Source organism: Lepisma saccharinum, chromosome 14 (assembly GCF_977018435.1).
Source record: "Lepisma saccharinum chromosome 14, izLepSacc3.1, whole genome shotgun sequence".
Lineage (NCBI taxonomy): Eukaryota > Metazoa > Arthropoda > Insecta > Zygentoma > Lepismatidae > Lepisma > Lepisma saccharinum.
Genome location: NC_139242.1, coordinates 8,926,273 through 8,944,636, shown reverse-complemented (window position 1 = coordinate 8,944,636; position 18,364 = coordinate 8,926,273). Strand labels below are relative to the sequence as shown.

General features: G+C 38.7%; 2 protein-coding genes across 2 annotated transcripts in view; both read left to right on the top strand.

The window, feature by feature from the left end:
- The window catches only part of mtt (mangetout), a 390,272-nt gene extending 373,584 nt beyond the window's left edge, over positions 1-16,688 (top strand). The window contains exon 11 of the mRNA XM_083135134.1: positions 15,660-16,688. Coding sequence (XP_082991260.1) covers positions 15,660-15,844 — 185 coding nt within the window. The 3' untranslated portion in view covers positions 15,845-16,688. The remainder of the gene's footprint in view (positions 1-15,659) is intronic.
- Positions 16,689-17,651: 963 nt separating this feature from the next.
- Positions 17,652-18,110, top strand: LOC145998668 (protein GVQW3-like). The gene has a single exon (XM_083135133.1). It carries the CDS (start codon positions 17,652-17,654, stop codon positions 18,108-18,110), a length of 459 nt encoding a protein of 152 aa, XP_082991259.1.
- Positions 18,111-18,364: the final 254 nt, after the last annotated feature.

The window sequence follows — 18,364 nt, the reverse complement described above, 5'->3', positions numbered from 1 at the left end:
TAGCCAGTGACATGGAAGGACACAAGGTATGTTGAGTACTGCTCGGCGCACAGATTCAAGTACAGATGAATCATTCACTATACACAAAAAGATGTTACCAACAAAACCGACATCTACACACGTTTAGAAATACAAATTTTCATAGTGCACTCTCGCAAATATAAAGATAAATTGAACTAGTAATAATAGAGCATAAAATACAATAAATATTAAACAAAATATGTACATTACAAACAAGGTGCAATATTGCATATAATGACACGAAAATTACGCTTTCTTTCACAAAATAAATATGTTAGTGACATATTTTAAAGTTGTGACGTCCCAAAAATATGGATCATATCATCTGCCCCTTCCTTTCGGAAACTAAGTTTCGGGAAGGAAGTTATCTACCTGGAGGAAACTTAGTTTTGAAATAAAAACGCTTTCTTCTTTCAGGTTATTCAAGTTAACCTTACCATATAATTCTTTAGTCTTTGGAATTAACAATGTCACAACATTATTTTCCACTTAGTCCAATAGATAAGGTCCTATCCACAACATAAACAACTTTTGAATGGTCCTATCTATTAGGGAGCTTGGGGAGTGGTTTCTAACAATCACAAAGTCTCCAACTGTCACTGGCTTGGCGTTTCCATTTTGTTTTATATTCTTCGGTTGCTTCTTGTTCTCCCCGACTTGCGCTAAGAATAATTTCGACTTCCAATGCGGTTGGTCTTTTTCCCGTTCGGGCCAATTGGAATTAGTTAGGATCTCTCTGGGTATGGGACGATTGAAGAATAGTTCAGCAGGCGAATATCCAGTGGTCTCAAAAATAGAATAATTAATTAACCAAACAACCTTTGATATGTAGCGAGATCAAGTCTGATGTTCTCGATAACAGAATAAACGAAGTAATCTGACTATCTCCTCATTTGCTCGTTATACCATGTTCCCTTTTGGATTCTAAGCCGCTGTGCAAACATAATGGATACCATAGGTTTTGATAAATTCTTGCCACTTCTTAGAGGTAAACTGAGCACCTCTGTCACTTAGGGTAAACATAACGTTTGTTTAGGGGGCAAAATATCCTCTCTGAAGTGTGTTTACAATTTCTGTAGTGCTGGCAGTTCGTAAGGCATATGAGGAGACAAAACGCGTACCAACATCAATAAGGCTCAAGATGTACTGGTATTTGTGTGACCGAGGAAGCTTCCCAATCGAGTCCAGAGAAAGCATCTCGTGAGGTTGCTTGGGACTGACATGAATGGTCTCCTTGAGTATCCCTAATTTGTCTTGTTTACTCTGGGTACAAATTTCACAATCTCGGATGTACTGTATCATGTCATCCTTCAAGCCCTTCCAGAAGTAACATTCTGCAAGTCGTTTCAATGTCTTGGATACTCCAAAATGTCCAGCTTCATCATGAACTACTCTTAAGAGAGGCTGCTTCTTTACGACCGGATCACATAAATTTCAAAAGGACTGATCATTTGATCCTCTCTTAAATAAAATTTCTTCTTGAATGCGATAGGAACGATGCAATCTGAGAATAGGTTCCTGAGAATTTAGAGATTCGAGTAAATTTTTGCAGAATTCATCTTAAGGTTGTGCCTCTCTTTACTTGTCAATATCATCTATGTCTCCTCTTTCGGCCCACAGGCAGTTTGTTCTGAATGTCTGCTGGCTATTTTTAGGATGAATCTGGGTTATATCGTCAGCAGGACACCGAGATAAATTATCTGCCAGATCGTTTTGGTGAACATAGACGTATACTATTTTATACTGGTACTGTTGGAGTTTTAGAGACCAGCGAGTCAAACGACTGTTCCAGTTACGAGCGTCTTGTAACCTTACCAACCCTTTATGATCATTGTAGATAGTGAAGGGCCTGCCTTTCAAATAAACAGCATACTTCTCAACTCCGAAGATTATGGCCAAACATTCTAACCCATGGGTGAAGTAATGACGCTCGTTCTCGTTCACTTTTCGGCTTGCATATTGAATTACTTTTCTCTCTTCGCCATCCATCTGGAAAAGAATACTACTCAATCCTTTCCCAGAAGGATCACATTGGATACAGAATTCCTTTTCAAAGTCAGGCTGTGCTAATTCAGCGTCTCTTACAAGTTCATCCTTCAGTAGCTGGAAACTTTGTTCTTTCTCCTGTCGCCAAATCCAACGTTGATTTTACCTAAGAGCTTGGTTAGCGGTTCAGATTTTGCTGCAAAATTTTCAATGAACGTCCGCCTCCAGTTAGCAAGGGCTAGAAATCTTCGAACATCCTTTCTAATTTTAGGTTCAGGAAACAACTTAATGGCTGAATTTTTGTCAGGTAGGATTTTGATGGCATCTCCAGAAACGATGTGGCATAAGTAGGTAATTTCCTTCTGGACAAATTCACACTTTCGCAGCTTTAATGTCATCCCCACTTTTTGGAGTCGCTGCAACACCTCTTCCAGATGCTGGAGATGTTTGGATAGCTCTTTGTCGAAAACCAGCAAGTCATCCAGATATTGAGTTAGATACTCTTCGGTTTCAGGACCAAATACAGCACGCATGGCAGCTATGAAAATTGATACATCCACTGACGTCCTTTATAGGAGAAGGCAGTACATGGTTGGCAGTCAGTTTTTATAAGGATCTGTAAATATCCAGAAGCCAGATCCAGATTTGTAAAATAACGAGTGCCTTTAAATTTTTGTAATGCGTCCGAAATGGACTCAACTGAATTCCGTGGTACACGTACAATTTTATTTAAATTATTGAAATCAATACACGGGCGTACCGTACCTTGTCGACTAAAATTAAAGGGTTTATGTAAAGAGAATTACAAGGCCTTATAACACCCCATTGTTTCAACTTTTCCAGTTCTTCCTCCAGGAGTTTCCTTTTTGCTATAAGTGTGGGATATGGAGATCGATACACAAGTTCTGTTGTGGTGAGTTCAATCTCATACTGGAAGTTTTTAATAGTACCAGGTCTCTCGGAAAATACATTTCTATGCTTCAATAAAACTTTTTCAGTTAGCTTCTACCCTTTTCGCATAAAATTTCATTCGCATTGACCTTTTCAAGAATGTCGTCAGGACTAGCCGTCCACTGATCGACATGGGAATCTTCACGGACCATTCTTACACATATCCCTGTCTAAGATTCATTATTCACGAGGATTTGCTCTACCGGAACTCCATCTACGGTGAGGGATAACTTCTCGCGCTGTAGTCCATTTTCTGCTTCATATTTCCTGAGGAATGGGTAGCTAATAAAGTCAGCTTCGAGACCTTTCAAGACAAACATCTCCTACAATAAATTTCTTCCAAAATCTCCAGATATACTTGTCTACATCACACAACTCACGTTTTGTTTCTCTCAGTGAAATCAGTCAGCCTAACATCTGGACATGGTTGTAACTGGAATGACGGCAACTTCTCTTTAATCTTCTTCCAAATGGCGTAGTTCATGAGATTACATTCGCTTTAATTAAAGGAGCCCTGAGAAAATTTTTCTTTCTAACTGCCTGTTGTAGAGCTCTATCTAAACATTGTTCTCCTTCATTGAGAGTCAGCACAACAAAAAGATGATTATCTTCACTATTTATGACGCTGTCATCTGTTCCCAGATAAGTCCAAGACTTTAGCCTAACCGTGATCGGGAACGAAGAATTAACGTTGGGCGACTGGCTAAATCCGACTGCATACCACTCAGATTAGCACTGGTCGACGGAACCCAACAAAAGTCTCTAGTCATGTCGACGCTTTGCCGTTGCTCGTTCGTCAAAGTTGAAGCAGAAGATTCAAACGGAAGCGCCGTCGCTCTGAAGTTACTGGGTTCAGAGACGTTACGTGAGGAGTCACGGGAATGGTCTTCTGGATCAGATCTGGAACGACGCCGCCCACGTGCGTAGTTGTTGCTGCCATCCCTTCTCGGAGGATAACTTCGCCTGTTGTAATTGAAATATCCATTTTTATGATTCTGCATAAATTGTCTGACCTTAGGTTGCTGGTTTCCAATTCTATTTTGTCTTGGAGCATTTCCCTGGGCAGCACCTTCTCTATTCCACGCAGGCTTCCAACTGTCCTTCTCCTCAAGTACCTCAAACCTTTTCAGAAAATCGGCTAGCTGCCGTATAGTTTGTGGAGAATTAGCTAGACTCAAACTACGAGATCTATACGGATGCTGGGAGATGATGAATTTCACAATTTGTGGTTCTATGTAACGGGCAGACAGATAGTGGTAGGCTGAGTAAATATACCAGGCATATTCCTCCATGCTCATATCGGACAGCTTTGAGTTTTGGTTTGGTTTGAGTTGGTGTTTTAAGTCCACTTTATGCACAGTAAGGCTAATCGGGACTGGACCTACAGTTTAAAGTGGGATCCGAACCACTTGTGCCTCCACCGGGTATCGAACCCTGGACCCCTCGATTACAAGGCAATGACGCTACCACTGCGCCATGGTGGAGGCCCATGGGACAGCTTTGAGTATCGACGAGATCTCACTGCTGTCAGCTGCCTCTCCTTGGCCTCTTCTCAAGCATATTGTTTGCGAAAAGGGCAACAGAAATCAGAATAGGACTTGAACTCTAACTTTTTGCTCGAAACCAATGTTCAGCCTGGCCCTTGAATAGCCGAAGAACTGTTCGAAATCCAGTTTATATTTCCATTTGCCGGGAAACGTGCATAGTATCTAACTGATTAGTAAGTTTTTCTACTTCAGTCCTCAAGGTCCTTGCTTCTTTGAGACACAACTATGGAAATCTGACTAATATTTTCTTGGATCTCAACCCGGAACTGTATTTTGTCAGTCTCGGCCTCGGCCAATATCTGTTCCATCGTCAGCTGCTTTTCAATACTCTTTTTGCACTCCACAGTTAATATCCTCTACATCTCTGCGAACATCAGCTGTTTTTTTCGTTTTTACGTCATGGTGCCCTTCCCTCAGGAAATTTTCTTTGTTTTTGGTGCCATTCAACACATGCCAATTTTCGTCGATACCAGCTCACGCAGAACGCACACCCACCTCACTCCCGTCAACATCTTCGTTCGCGTCCTTTGGGGAATCCCTTGCGCCGACATTGCACAACATTGCCGCGTGATTTTTTGACAAGAGCGTACCCAATTTCTTAGTGGACCGCCCAACACCGACGACTTCTCTCCACCCGTTTTGCCATTATTCACTTCGGAAAATCATTTTCCCACGTATTCAAACATCAATAACTCGGCAACAAAGCCGTTTCCGGAATTTCGTTACATGAACTTTCCACCTTATTTTCACTCATACAATCACCTCTCAAGCGCTGTAAACCAACTTACGAAACACCCTGTATATGGCACTAAAAATAGGCAAGCTTTGTGTAAAAGAGCATGTTCTAGAACGGGGGAAAACATTTCGAAAAGTTAACATTTTTTACTTCGTTGCATTGTTGGAACTGCACTTCGTCACTAGTTTATCTAGATGCAGACAACGAATTGTTCTGCACATTGAACCATCGTCCTATTTGAATTATGCATACTTGTCCCTTAACTGGCTTATTGTAATTTTCTCTAAAGTTTGACCTAAAGCAATACTGCAGAATATTTTGTTGAAATGAACGGTGTATCACAGGGTACTCCTCTTTGAGTTTCAAGCAATCATTGTAATATGAAGTACACCAATGTGAATAATTGTATCAAATGCAAAGAAAAGTGGTAAGCACTTTTTATACTGCATATACGGAAGTCCCGATTATTGTCTGTCTGCTCAAGGGAGGTCTCAAAGAAGAGGTGCTAATACAGACAGAAACAGGTCCTAAGGACAACATGCTTCACAAAATGTCGGAATTCCCTAAAATCTATTGTGCTACTCACCAGAATATGGAAAATATTTTGTTTCACACAATAAATGATTTTCTTCGCGCACTGAGAAGGAACTACACACGTGAATAATTGAAAACATCCCTGAATACTTTGATCTTGAAAATTATCTAAAAAAGTTTTCCGCTGAAGTGTTTCTATGAGTCCATAAATCATCGGAATTGTTCTAACTGCCTGAGTGTATAATGATGTCCATTTACAACTCTTTAAGCTGAACGTGAACCCGCCGTTCAATTTTCTACAAGAATTTAAAAACTTCCGCTGGTTTTCAGATACAGTCCAAAACGAGGTTGCTGGTTTTTGCAAAATATCTCCTAGGCCAAGAGAGATATTCTAAGACCTTTCCGGGAGAAGAAGCTGAATTTCCTCAACTATTCGATATACTCCTTCACCACGCCATAATAAACCCTCTTGATTCAACTGACACAGAATATCTTGCAAGTTGATCATGGTTGAATGTATGTAATCATATTTTGTTGCTGTGTATGGAAGGATTTGAGTAATCAAGTTATTGTCCGTCGATATGGATCATTAAACAATGCACTCATAGGGGAATGTCTTGATGGTATGTCTACTGCTTCAGGGAAGTCAAGCTGAGATACATTGAAAGAATTCAGAAATCGCTAGAGAAACCACAAGTGTTTTAAATTTCTTTCTGGCTTTCGAATGTCAGATGCTGTATCTAAATCACTATTTGATATAAAATTACTAGAAATGGTTCAAGCTGAGCGATTGCTAAGCTTCCATTTCTTTTTTTGACTAGGTGATGTACACCCAACGGCAAAAGAAACAGTAGGCGAATTGTCCACCATTATTTTCATTCGATCTGTATTACACAATGTAATGATAATGAATTGAACCAATGACGTCAATAAACAGAGGACAAAGCCTTCTTCGAACCAACATAGTTTAATCCCTTAAAAAAACATTGAATGTAGAATAAAAAAAGTAATGAAAATAGCGGTGGACAATTTGCCTACAATTAACTTTGCTGTTGACTGTAACATGAATACCAAATGCACCAACATAGTTTTCTGGACTTTCAATTTCTTCCTGTATAGAATGTGGATCGTAATTTTAAACCTCACGATCTTGGAAAAGAACGAGTACTGTCCTGTGTGTTCCACGCATATCTGACAGTGTAGCTTCTTCTCTATGGTAACTGTCTGTAGCATCACGTATGAGAATCTCGAGAATTATTGAATGTGGTATTGGGATATGGTGAACTTCAGCTCTGATGATAGTTCTGTTTGCTAACATCTGATCTTGGCGTAGGACAATGTCATAGCAGAAACAGGTCGTTGACGGTCGAACATAATGATAATCTTTTTTGATTTACTTAAAATGTGAATAACGTGAAAACTGACAAAGTGAATTGCAGTTGTTTTCAACCCATTATGAATGAGAAAAGAAGCAACTTGAAACAATGTATTGTATCTACGCTCAGTACTTGGCGTTTTAGAGGTTGAAGCTGCTAATTCTTGTAAAAAACCCTCCGTTGGTTGAAATTGCTGAAACTTCATTACTGACGTTGTATCACACACATCACCAAATTTTCCATCCAAATTGAAGTCATAGTTTCTTGCTTCTTCACGGAGACTATTGGTACATTGCTTAACAACACCAGTAAACTGTCCTTTATCTACTAACGTACTGTAATGTAGACAGAGAGGCTAGCTAGGAAAGGGATTTTTCCATAGGATATGAAAAATTTCGCAACGATCATAGATTCAATATCTTTGAAATTTTAAGTTAGTGCTTTTGCTCCAGGAATTAATTACGTAGATCATTTAAAAATTCAAACCTTGGATAAATTTCCTTATCTTACAATCTTTTTTATTGATAAAGGATCACTTTAAGTTTTGTTAGAGGCTTTGAACTTCTTGTTTTGAAATCTTGCACCTGAGGCAAAACACTTGACACATCACTAATGGTAGAAGTTATTTCAAAAACTGCATCTAGAGAAATTCCTTTGTGTGCTATTCCACGCTCGCAAATTTGGAAAAGTTGTGTTTCTCCCTACTATTTTAATTGAATTACATACCACACATACGGAAGATATGGATTTTGATTCACTTGGCCTTGCAGTGAAGACCTGTCTGTCTTCTTTTAAGTAATTTGTTGAGGATACTGATCTAGAGATTTAGTTACTCGTTTCGATATATGGTCGCGTGATAGAAAAGTCGTCTATGTCTATTTACACATTTAGCACAACCGCTTGATTCGTTGAATTTCTGTCATCGAAAGTCCGTCCTATATAACTTTTCTCGTCCTTTAGATTTACGTTATCAAACAAACATAAGCTTCATGAAAGTCTTTTCTCTCTTACTTTGATGGCAATTTAACAATTGTCATTATTAATTCTTCGCAAAGGCAGGAAATATTCCGCAAAATGGAAAAGAGAAATGAATGAATAGTGTTCTTAAAGGTATGTACAAACGTTAAAAGAAACTATAACAGCATTTCAAATTTTGCCCTCAATTTCTACAAAACTCGTACTTCTATCTCTACAAATGCGATTTGCATGTCATTATTGCACTCTGGTGTCAAAAACATAAAATGACATATTACATTGCCATATTATACGATAATATTTTTTAAAAAATGGAAAAATCCAAGATGACCGCAATTTCTGCAAAATGACCATGGGTCAGATCATGTCACCAATTTTTTCTAAACCACTAACCATAGTAGAGAAAGTCTGAACAATCTAAACTTCTGGCTCTCTATCTTCCAACAGAACCTGCCCAGTTGCTACATTACAGAGCCTGTGGAAAGTAATTAGCGCCGTCAAAAGGGTGGATGGGAACTTGAAGTTACGAAGCCATAGACTCAAGAATCTCAGTGTTATTTACTAAACTTCATCAAATTACGTTGTAGGGTGCATTATATATATTACATCTTGTGTTTACATTGTAACATATTGAAACAGAAGAAAATCTTCTTGCTCGTTTTAAACATCGGGCAAAAGTTTATATTGCACGTAATGTGTAATTAGTAGCTACCCGTCAGTGTATTCATTTTATCTCAAGCGATAAACTGGTTTGTTGCTTATAAAGGAGACAACATGGTATATTTGTGTTGTTCAGTTTCTGACATGTTTCCCCATCTGCATATTGCAACACTAGCGCATAGCTTTGCAATTTGTTTCGATTGTTAAATCCGCCTCTTACCTTCCATGCCCCACTCCCTTCCCCCGCTCTGCGTGCGGAGAGGGGTGGATAACGACACCTGCACAGCAAAGGGCTGGGCGATCCAAAGTTATTGAGGACAGGTTTTAGGCTACATACCGGCAAGCAGAAACTTTCTCTTCCCTACTGCTGTCTTTGGATAGGTGCCTTCAAATTATCCAAATGAAAGGTTGGAAACTTCGAATTACCTTTGAATTTTAAACATTGATTTCAACAGAAATTTCATACTTCCATTTTAATTACCAAATAATTCGAATAATACAAATTCCAATTTAAAAGATTCCATTGAATTAACTATAACTAATTAGACGACACCATGTAAAGTGTTGAGGTTGTGAGAATTTTCATTTCAAGCCTTGCTGGCAACATATTCAAATTTGCATACCCCAAAAAACCTACCTTCTGAAATGAAATCATATAGACGGCACTTTGTGGGCACCCAATTCTCCCATCTTCTCAAAGCAAAAGCTGAATTCGTACAGTGATTCGTACCGGGATCAAGTGACGAAATTTCTTCGTTGTGCCCTTCTATATCCCTCTGTCGTCTTGATAGTGATACCATCCTTCCACCATTCTCGTCCTGACATATCCTAATGATATCTTTTATCGCTCTTCCATCTCGTTTACGTCTAACCTTTGGAATTCAAAAGTAAATTCGAACTAATATAATCTTCCTGACAAATTATTAGCTGGAACACGCTCACCAAGTAGGGCCGCGACTGATACGCACTCGCGACTGCATGCAAAATGTCCTTTTTGGAGGGATGGTAGCAATGCACACTATGTCGTACAATCTCTGGAGCAGGCGAACGAGAGCAACTGTCTGCACAAATAGTGAAGCGTGAAGGCTCCACCAATGAACACATGAGAGGAACGGGATTGCGTGGAGGTGGAAAAACGACTGAAGTACACGCCTTCGCAGCAGCGTGTACTACTTCGCTCTACCCAATCGATTTCCTTCCTTCTCTTCCGCTATGAGCGGCCTCGCTCCAGATATGGCTAGGACAGGGTGTAGACAAAGCGTCCACTGAGAATGTAAATGTTCTATGTCCAATTCTTCCTTTTTTCAGGAGAGCCCTTTAAAGTTTGACATGATATTTATTGGACCTTTGTCACGATTGTACTGAAAGTTTGTATCATTGCAAAGGCTGATATATTGAAGCCTCTCTAAAAATAAGTTGTTGTTTGGTTAGGTATTTAGGCTGTAATTCATTATCGAAATTTGAGATAGAACAATTGCACGCAACACCAGCTATGATTTCAGAGTGTCAGTGTTCTATCTCCAATATTTAACACTGCATTCTGGAAACGAGATGGAGATGGAAACAATTACATTATAAATTTGTCATTTGATAGCAAAGTAAAAAAAATAAATATTATTTTGGGAAATCAATCAACTACTTTGAATCCACTATTATTCAAAATCCTTATCTGTTAACAACAAAAGTTGAAAATGAGATGATACAATTTCATTATAAATTGTCAATTGATAGCAAAGTAAAATAAATAATTCATATTTTGGGAAATAAATCAATTACTTCGAATCCACTATTATTCAAAATTCTTGTCTGTTAACATGAAAAGTAAGAACCGAAGACTACTACCATTGTTAACCATACCCCACAAGTGACTGAGGTTAGCAGGCAAGTGGTTTATCTCATACTAGGATGGTGCTTGTAGTTGGTTTAGGAAATTGTCGTAAGGTTTCATTGGCTGTCGGAGTTTGCACTCTCGTGGCTGTTTCCAAATTCTGCACATGGACCAAAAATACTCTCAATATATCAATATTGGTTGTATGTAGGCATCAGCCAATTCGCAACGTTCCTCAAGGAACTGGGGTCGACCTTGGGTAGTGTAGCTCATTCATCACACATCACTCATACTCGCTATTCATGGAAAGCTTAATGGTAACTTGAGAGAGGTGATAAATACACATGTGAATGGCAAAATACAACACTTGAGTTTTATACCCTCAAATTATCTGACCTGATCTCAGCTTACTGCCCAAAGTTTACTGCTCAACTGACCAACTGATCTGATCTGTCCCGCTTGTCTTTTCATCCCTGTAGTTCCACTTATTTATTGCAATCGAATTTGCATAAGCAATGACGAGTCAGTAATCTGTAGCTTCTTCCCCGATTACATCTGTTTACATGTTTACACCGTTGGTGACCCGGTTAGCTTAGGTAATATCTGACAAGCCATTCCTTAGATATTTTCTGTCTGGAATACAACGCCTGGTGTCTGGGTTTTGGAGCTTTTTTCATACTGATTTTTCCCTATTATTTATGGATTGTTACGTATTGCAGAGATGAAACAATTACATTCTAAATATACTACAGCCAAAATATCCATTTGTTTACAATTTGGAGAAAAAAAATTTGCATTCTCAATGGACGAAAGGTTTATTTTGAATTATTTATATTATTTTACGTTGTACTGTCATCTATTTCAAAACTCCTTTCTTTCCTGGAGGCACATAGTGGTTCGGATCCCAATTTAAACTGTGGGTCCAGTCCCGTACAGGCACGTATCCAAGGGAGTGAGGGGCTTAGGGGCTCGAGCCCCCCGAAAGTTTTCTGTTTACACTAGATAAAATGAGGTATTTGGTTCATGTGGTGTGAAATAAAATAATGTGACGATAATTTAGGAAGAGAAATAATTATAGAGTCAAGACGGAGAATGTTCTATAACCCTGTTTTTGTTAATAGCACGTAACCAAGTTGGGGACTAGGGGGCTCGAGCCCCCCCCCCCCCACAAAAAAAGATTTTTCTCTATTTACGCTAGATAAAATTAGGTTTTTGGCTTCTTGAATAATGTGATGATAATTTGAGAGAATTTATGATCGAGACAAGACGGAGCATGTTCCATAACCCTGTTGTTGATAATATTGAACGTAAACTTTTGTTGTGCTCTCGGTGTTGTCGCAGCAAACTTGAGATTTATGTAAAGACTTGTCAGCATTTAGAAGGTGCACAACATAGGTAGCGCCACAAGTAGGACGATTAGTTGTTAATTTTTAATCTGGAAAACGCGAGAGGGAACGTTCTTGAATAAGAGAAGGAAGTAATGCCAATATTAACGAATCATTTTCTCTGCAGAATGCTCTAGAATATAATCAGGATATAAATACGCGGCTGCAATGTCCCGGTTGATCTGTCCAACAGAATCGGTTAGTGAGATTTCAGAGGTAAGTGTGACAGTTCATACAGTCGATTAGTGATCAGTCAGTGTCCATTGGTTTGCTTTATAAGATCTAGTGATCCGAAAATGAAAAGGACTAAGTACCGTAAAGTAATGAAGTCTACTACTTTGGGTGCAAAGCTGAAAACATTGAAGGCAGCGGAACTTCGGAAACCTCAGTGTAGTGCTATTTCGGGTCGAGAGCCGAAGAGATCGAATGTCTCTCTCTCTCTCTCTCTAAAGGAAAATATTTCAACAGTACCGGGCATTGGAGAGGTTTATTAAAAAAGAAATAAGCTTCACAGATCAACTGAAAATCAAGGTTTTGAGTGAAGATTTAGTTGAGCCCGGACCAAATTTCGTGTATCCAGTCAGAGAATTTCATGCCATAAAAAATACTTTTGTTTAAGCCTACTGGGTTTGACACACACTCAAACACTTAACTACTAAGAAGGAATTACCGAAAAAGTTATGAATGTAGAGAAGAGAAACAAAAATATGTTGCATATGTAGATATTTTAGCAGAAATTGCAGGCTCAACAAGGACCCGAATCAGGGCTCTGGCATTGCTCTACCGTGTCATTGCTCTACCAACTGAGCCACCGTTCACTTCGAATTTTTTTTCGCTAAAATGTCTACATAGTACATATCCTGTGTATGTCAAATCGTAAGATGTTGCCTGTACGAACAAGCACAGAAAATAAAGGAGAAAGAAGAAATCTGAGGGGCATTCCCACCGGTTGAGGAGACGTTTTATTTCTGTGGTCAACACGAGCTCCCACATCGAAGTTACGATGACAGTGGCCTACTAAGGGAGATTTCACACCGTGTCGCCTGAGGATTTCACACGTCGAAAGTAGGTTTGTGCGGCCTTTTGTGTCGCTGCGGTGTGAAACGTTGCTGTTGATTGGCTCGTTCCAAATGACATGCATCGCGTGTCCCTTCGGTCTGAAATCTTCCTAAGTCTTAAAGATCCAAGACACAAGGATGGAAAATTAGTGCTTTGTTAAGGTTAGGTGCGAAGGCAGGCAACAACACTCTAAAAAAGATAGTATTCAAACCTGCAGCAAGAGCGCATCTTACTTAAGTCTCCAATACGAAATGATAAAAACTTCTAGTGAGTTTATTTTAAAAACTGTGTCCGAGATATAGAGTGGCGTGCTCACGATTTTCGGAAGGGAGAGAGGTTACGCATACTATTTTTGGTGGTCGGTCCTCATTTTGCCATATTTTCCTGTTTTGACGTTCTTTTTAAGGAATACTGAGTAAATTGGGGTTATGATGACACCAACCCTCCCTTGGGCACGTTGCTGGAGATAAATGAGTAAGCATTTGATCATATTGGAAGACGAAACATTAGATGTGTTGCGAACGGAAGAGTTTTCACTGTGCATTAATTGTTTCGCGATCCAGCTGTATTCGAGAAGACTTCCTTTGTTTCTTGCGGATATATGACAAGACTGAGGAAGCTGTGACAGACAATTTTGAACACTTGCTTAGACTCGAATCAGAGATAAATATTCTAGAAGAGAGTGGTAAGAGACGTTCCAATTTCACGTTCTGATTAAAATGGCAGCCTTAAAAGTGGCGACGATTTAGGGGATAGTTGCTCCCCTCTATTTTGCTCCCCACTATGGCCTCATAATGCTAACCCTTGTATACCAAGAGTAAAAGAAGGTAAACTTTCCTTGCACCCCTCCTCCCCAGTTTTGGAACCCAATTGCCGCCACTGGCCTTAATCATACAATTGTGAGGTTCTATCTATGCCCTTAAAAAGATGGTGTTCAGCCCCCCCCGAAAGGAATTCCTGGATACGTACCTGAGTCCCGATTAGCCTTTCTGTGCATAAAATGGACTTAAAACAACAATTCAATCAATTGAATCCTTCATTCCATCTCATGTCATTGTTTTAATATGAAATTTCTCATTTGTAACAAATAACCCAAGCTCAAAGGAACTTGAGCATAGTTGGCAACAAGGTGGATTGATTTAAATCACGATTTAATCCAAGATTTAAATCAGGTGACTTTTTAAAAAAATAATATAGAATAATATACAAAATGTGTATGTACTGTGATTATCATTAAACTGTAAATAAACATGGCAGCAGATATTTTGCAAAGTATCATTAAAAAGTTGGCAAAAATCAGCTACAAAGACTATAAGTTACAATTATAGATTACATCCAGAATGTTTTATTTTTACTGCAAGAAAAGTTGCTGAAATTACTATACAAGGTGCATTCAATTAATAAAAATCTAAAATACGTTATATGTTTGTTATTTTGTGAAGGCATCTGTAAGCTACTCAGTGAAGTGTCGTCAGATTTTTGTTGAGTGAATGCCGGAAACCGATAGAAATTCATCGCCGCATGACAGTTCAGTATGGTGACAAGAGTATGAGTCGATCACAAGTGTACGAGTGGGCTGAGAAGTTCAAACAGGCCATAATCAGTATTGAAGGTTCTTCGCGTCCAGGTCGCTCTGTCACTGCAGTCACTGCCAGAAAGGTCATGTTAATTTTATTTTGGGACCACAAGAGGCCAACTGTTGAACATTACATGCCCAGAGGTCACAATGTAAACAGCACCATCTACTCTAACCTATTGCGTTGAAAAAATTGAAACCAGCCATTCTGCGGAGACGAAGTGGTCTGGTGTCAACTGGTATGCTGTTGCTCCATGACAATGCGAGACACACACTGCCAATGTATCATTGTCTACCATCGAGGACCTAAAGTTTGAGTGCTTACCCCACCATCCAAATTCGCCCGATCTGGCACCTTTCAATTTCCACACCTTTTTCCACTGAAAGATGGATTAAGTGGATCGAGGTTCCAGAATGACGAAGACGTACAGTCAGTGGTGCATGGGTTGTTACGCATGCGTCAAAAGATTTTTTCCTGTGGAATCAGCGCCCTTATCAAGCGCTGGCGTAGGTGCATTAAACTAGGGGGCTATGTTGAAACATAGTACTGTAGTTAATTTGGTGCTTGTAATAAATATTTGTTTACAACATTTTTCCGGTTACATATTGAACGAGCCTTGTAGTTTCATTAACACACTCAACGAACATTTCCATAGTAGGTTCATATATACTATAGCAGAAACAGAAAATTGGATATTTAGTAAATAATTTTATTTGCTTTAATTAACTGTTCAAATATTTTACAGGGCAGTTTAACAGAAAAAGCCCTTGTATTAAAAAATATATATATGTATGGTGCATGGTATCTATTTGTATGGTGCAATAAATCTTGCAAGAAATTTTAAGCGTGATTTTGAAAAACATAAAATATCGATTTAAATAAAAAAAGTCATATTTAAATAAAGAAAATATCATCAAATATGTTTTTTCTTAACATATATCATGTTTAATCCACCGTGTTTGGTATTAATCATGTGCAAGACGGACATATATAATGATATAATACCATTTACCTATATTTCCAGGTTTGGATCTTGATATGAGAGAAGAACTTCGGCATCTTAGCTCCTGTGGTAGTACAGTGAGCCGCTCCACTTCGGCCACACAGACAGTGAGTTGTCAAGAATTAGCTGTGCATTTCTCCTCTCAGCACACTTTGAACAATGTAGGCAATGGCCCCATTCAGGAAGTTCCCGATGTTCAGTTGTAGCAGGTCCATAAGCTGTCTCAGATTAATTTCCTGTGGCAGCATAAAATAGCTTGCACTTCAATGAATGATGGATATTTCGTGTATATATATTAGACGAAGAGAAGAGAGACTTGTGGATAATAAATATATATTTCTAACTACGAGTGATAAAACTTGAAAATGAAAATATTAGTGATATATTCGATGATTTTCAAGAAAACATCTGAAAATTTTATTTTGTAAAAGTGTGAATATAATGTTAATATGTATTGGATCATTGCTGGATGTTCATAAATGTATTTATATGTAATGTTCTTAGTTGTTATTAAATGACCGTATTTTTATCCGGAAGGCTGACTGAACATCTGTGAAAGGTAAATACAATCTGAGCCCATGCGTTTTTTTTTAAGTTTTCGTGCAAACAAAGAACGTAAAAGACAAGAAATAATTTCTTTTTAATGACTGTATTTCTTAGGGTCCAAATTAATAATCATAAAAGATAAAATAAGGATGCCAATCTTGGCACAAAAATAAATATTAGTAATGTATTTCATTCAATGTATCAAAACCTACATTACAACGGTTTAAATAACTGGCAAAATGACACAAGAAGGAATACGTATATATTTTTAAAATTGTATTTTAAGTAGGTTTCTGAATATTAACGTTCGATATGTTTATCCTTGTACCGCATTGTTATTTCCTCTCGCAAATTTCGATAACAACGTAACTGAGCCCATATATTGTTATGAATCTTGTGAGTCGAAATTGCACCTACCTAAGAATTTTAGTATTTTGATGCTACTTCAAATGTTACCAATATATAAATTTAACGAAACTCTTATTAAGGATTATTTTCTTCGAAACGCGCGTGATTTTGAGAAATATCTGATAAATTTAATTTGTATGAAATTGTGTTAATATTATGAAATATTTTATTCATGTACTAAATCTCTAAATTCTGTAATAAATATATTATACAATAGTAGCCTAATTTAACAATTATTATTACTATGAACATTACTGTCATGTTTTCCTGTTAGTGTCAACTCCTTGCCTTGTATTTCGTATTTCTTATAGTTGCACCAGAGCAGTTGTTCATAATTGATGCTAAATGTTCACATTTGAGGAGATGAAGTACCATTTCCAGCAGAACTGGAGCACTGCGCAGGGAACAAACTTGCTATTCTGAAGAACATCCTCAGATGCAAGTGTAGGACATCAAAATTTCCACTTCTTCGTTGCTTACTGGTTTGTAACCAGTCATATAATCTGCCTGCCTTCAGGTTGCTTTTGTCCCAAGTTCCTAGAAACCAGACATTCGAACTTTTCGCTGCAAATGGCCCTTCCCTTACAGATCGAAGCAAAGTCTCTGCCAAGCGGTCAACACTAAGGGATCGAGAGATACATGGAGTTCGCCAATAACTGATAATGTTCTGAGATTTAAAATTTCTACCAGATTCAACTTCATAGCTTTGTGTTCTTGGAAGTATCTCGTCTCGAGTTGCCGTTGGTCTGATCAATGTGTAGTTCTAAAGTGTAATAGTACGTTTATATTTATAACCACAAATTCCCTTTCTTGGTGATAATTTTTTAATAAGAATCAATTTTCTTGAACCTATTAAAACAAATCATACCAGCGCCTATACGAAGGTTGTTCGGAAAGTTCTAAGAATCGGTCAGAGATGGCGTTCTAATCGGAACAAATGCATGTGCATTAGAAGGCCACATCTGTTCTGAACGTGCAGGGGAAATTTCATCGCCACTCTTCCAATAGTCTGGTTTCCTTACGCACGTGAAGGAGCAAAAGTGCAAGTGACGTGACAACATGGAACAAAATGAAGTTCGTGTGGTTATCAAGTTTCTGGTGAAGAAAGGATTAAATGCGACAGCCATCACAGCCGAAATGGACAAAGTGTTGGGAGACTCTGCCCCATCATTTGCCACTGTTACCCAGTGGACGAAGCTGTTCAATCTTGGACGGGACAGCGTTGAAGATGACCCCCGCAGCGGACGTCTGCCAACCGCCTTCACACCAGAAAAATTCGATAAAATCCATGATATGGTGCTGGCTGACCAAAGATTAAAAGTGTGGAAGATAGCTTATGAAGTGGGCATATCAGTGGACCGAGTACACCACATTCTCACTGAAGAGTTGGGTATGAGGAAGCTTTCGGCGAGATGGGTGCCATTCCTGGTCACACCAGGGAATGATGAAAGACTAAGTGCTGTTCCACCAGGACAAAGCGCCAGCGCATTTAGCCATGGTCACAGGACGGAAACTTGACGAAATTCACTTCCAAGTTCTACCTCACCCCCTCCCTCCGTACTCTCCTGATCTTGCCTCCAATGATATTCACCTTTTTCAAAACCTGAAGAAATTCTTGGGTGGTAAGAAATTTCAGTCCAATGAATAAGCCATCTCCACAGTGACAGGTTATTAGGCAGACTTGGAGAAATCCACATATTCTGCTGGTGTGAAGCTATTGGAAGGCGTTGGAAGAAGTGCATTAACTTTCAAGGAGACATGTTGAAAAAAAA